This window comes from Plasmodium gaboni, chromosome 11, assembly GCF_001602025.1.
Source record: "Plasmodium gaboni strain SY75 chromosome 11, whole genome shotgun sequence".
Lineage (NCBI taxonomy): Eukaryota > Apicomplexa > Aconoidasida > Haemosporida > Plasmodiidae > Plasmodium > Plasmodium gaboni.
This window is the reverse complement of record NC_031491.1, coordinates 1,245,654-1,249,399: the sequence shown is the minus strand read 5'-3', so window position 1 is coordinate 1,249,399 and position 3,746 is coordinate 1,245,654. Positions and strand designations below refer to the sequence as shown.

The following is a 3,746-nucleotide window of genomic DNA, read 5'->3' as shown; positions in this document are numbered from 1 at the left end:
TTTTTAAAAATTAAATTTTTTTTTTTTTTTTTTTTTTTTTTTTTTTTTTCTTATTTTTTTTTTTTTTTGTACTACAAATAGGAAAGATTTTGCATGTGATATAAGTAATTTTAACTTAACATTTTTTTTCATTATAATATATAAATGTTTTTATATTTAATATATTTAGTTTTATGGTATTAATATATAAATACATTAATATATATATAATATAAATTGATATATTTTATTTTTCCTTATATTAAAACGAAGAAATTTTTATTATATATATAATATATATATATATTATATTAATTAAAAAAATATAATATAATAATTTATTTATTTTATATACATATTTATTATATATATATATATAATATTTTTATAATACCATCACGCATATTTTTTAATATATATAAAATATATATATATATATGTATACACATAAAAAAATATATATATATTATATATATATTTTTTTATATTAATGTCATGCACTCTTCCCCCAAATAAAAAAATAAAAAAAAAAATAAGTTTTTAATATTAAAAGATTTCTAAGAACGCCTGACTTAAAAAAAAAAAAAAAAAAATTAAAATTATATATATATTATTTATATATATATATTATATATAATATAATAACGTATAATAATAAACTATTCGAAATAAATATAAAAAAACAAAAACAAAAATATAAACAGAAAAATAACATATTTATATGTAATATATTTATATATATAATTTATATGTATTTTTGTATATTATTTATATGCATATTATTATTATATATAAATATATAATATTTCAATATATGTTATATTTTATATACAGAATATAGCATATACAATCTTAAATATATGAAATAATATGTAATATTATTATAATATTATATTCTTATATATAATAATAATAATATTATATTGAAGTTTAAAAAGTATTATTATAGGAGGAAAAAGTAAAAAATAAAGTAATACTTTAAAACGGAAGAATATACATATATGAAAGTATGTTATAGTAAAATACAAAAAAGAAACCAATTTGAATTTTCTTATTTGGTAAGTAATTTGTAATAAATAATAAAATACATACCAGTCATACAAATGTTTACATATTTATAATACATACATACATACATAATACATATATATATATATAATATATGGTATGCTGAATATATATTTGTATGAGAGTATGCATATAATATATAAATTGTATATGATAAACGAACTTTCAATATCATATAAATGCTTATATGTATGTATATATTTATGTTTATATCTGGTATATATAAATATATGTACATATGTTAAATATATATATATATAAGAAGTACTATATAATAATATGTATTAAAATCTGCATATGTAGTAATATTTTTTTAAATATTTTATTATAACTATCAAATTTGGTTTGTGAATTCTTTTCTATGTTGAAAGCTCTTATATGTTTTATGTGACCTCTTTAAATTCATGTTATTTTCTTATATATACAAGTATTCATATTTGTTTATATAAATATATATATATATATATAGTTGAAATATATTAAGCATTTTTTATTTTTACCCTTTCTATTTGTACTTAAAATATAAGAATTTATGTAATGTATATTTATTTTTATGTATTATAAAAATACATATTATTAAATATTCGTTATATAAATAAAAAGACCATATATAAAATGATATATATTATATATATATATGCACACATTATATGTACTTATATATTTTAAAAATGATATTTAGTTATATTTGCTCATATTTTATATATTATATGTATGCATTTATATATTATTTTTTGTGTACAATTGACGTGAAGTTATGATATATACTTATAAAAATTTGTGCTCACATATATTATTAATATATATATATATATTATATTTTTTAATGAGTATTCAAAATTTTGAATATTTTAAAATCATATTATATTTTTGATATTATAGGAAATTATTATATATGTGCAAAAGTCTTTTATGAATTGAGTAGTGTATATGTATATAATATTTTTATTTTATTTTTTTTTTTACGAAAAGACATTTTTATAATTTAAGTTTTATGACGTTGATAAAAAAAATAAGCATTTATTATAATAAAAGTTATATATTATATTATATTATATTTATTGCTAAAGGATATACATATTTCTTGCTTTATGTTGATTAATATATGACAATGTTTAAAAAATTAAAAATATGCACATATGTATATATTTATATATATATATATATAGACATATATTATTGTTATTTTATTATATAATATAAAATTTATAATTATGACTAACTATAATATATATTAATACAATATTGTTTATATGTGAATAAAACGAACTATATAGAATTTACGTAAAAAAAGTGGAAGCTCAAAATATTGTACCTATATATATGTATTAATACTATTTTGCTGTAGATAAAATTGTATGTCATATATATTTTATATATCTATGCATTTTTATATAATTCTTGTGTTATTAATCTATGTTATATAAATAAATAAATATATATATATATATATATATTTTTTCTTTAATGTAGTTATAATTCAAAATTAAAAAAATGGAAATTAGAGTGGCAAATAAATATGCTTTAGGGAAAAAATTAGGGAGTGGTTCCTTTGGTGATATATATGTTGGTAAGTAATAAAAGAAAGTCAATGAGAAGTTTTTGTTTGAAACATATATATATATATATATATATATATATATATATATATATGACATAGAAAAAGATATGTATATATATGTATCTATTTTTTTGAATGTTTTATTACATATATGTCTTATTTATTTTTTTTTATATTGTTTATAGGAATCAACAAGGTCAAAACATCCTCAACTATTGTATGAGTCAAAATTATATAAAATATTAGGAGGAGGAAGTATGTTTTAAATAAAAAAAAAAAAAAAAAATTAAAAAAAGGAATCAATTAAAATTTGAATTTTTAATGGATATGTATATTATAAAGATATATTCATTTATATAATAAAATATTATATCATATTATATTTTAATTTTTTAATATTTTATAGTTGGTGTACCTAAAGTATATTGGTACGGTATAGAAGGGGATTTTACTATCATGGTTCTTGATTTATTAGGCCCATCACTTGAAGACTTATTTACCTTATGTAATAGAAAATTTTCTTTAAAGACTGTCCTTATGACAGCAGATCAAATGGTAAGCATAAAAATAAATAAATAAATAAATATATATATATATATATATATATTTTATATTTATAAGTAGTTTCTTTTAAAAATTATATTTATTTAATTATTTTTAATTTTTACAGTTAAATAGAATTGAATATGTCCATTCAAAAAATTTTATACATAGAGATATTAAACCAGATAATTTCTTAATAGGTAATTCGAGGAAATATATATTAATATATATATATATATATATATATATATATATGTATATGTGTGAATATTTATAAAATATATATAAATTTATTTAATAATAAATCTGTTTTATATTAAATATTATAATTTATTATATATGTGTATATATTTTGTTTTTTGTATAGGACGAGGAAAAAAAGTTACCTTAATTCATATTATTGATTTTGGATTAGCAAAAAAATATAGAGATTCAAGATCACATACTCATATTCCATATAAAGAAGGAAAAAATCTAACAGGAACAGCAAGATATGCAAGTATAAATACACACTTAGGAATTGAACAATCTCGTAGGGATGATATTGAAGCCCTTGGATATGTTCTCATGTATTTTCTAAGAGGAAGTTTACCAT

General features: G+C 15.3%; 1 protein-coding gene across 1 annotated transcript in view; it reads left to right on the top strand.

Moving 5' to 3' along the window:
• Window positions 1-2,541: 2,541 nt before the first annotated feature.
• The window catches only part of PGSY75_1136500 (casein kinase 1), a gene marked incomplete at both ends in the record, with an annotated part of 1,820 nt that continues 615 nt past the window's right edge, over window positions 2,542-3,746 (top strand). Inside the window, 6 exons of the mRNA XM_018786484.1 lie at window positions 2,542-2,617; window positions 2,702-2,745; window positions 2,794-2,863; window positions 3,015-3,163; window positions 3,279-3,351; window positions 3,519-3,746. The exon at window positions 3,519-3,746 is cut by the window's right edge and continues 99 nt beyond it. Coding sequence (XP_018641279.1) covers window positions 2,542-2,617; window positions 2,702-2,745; window positions 2,794-2,863; window positions 3,015-3,163; window positions 3,279-3,351; window positions 3,519-3,746 — 640 coding nt within the window. The remainder of the gene's footprint in view (window positions 2,618-2,701; window positions 2,746-2,793; window positions 2,864-3,014; window positions 3,164-3,278; window positions 3,352-3,518) is intronic.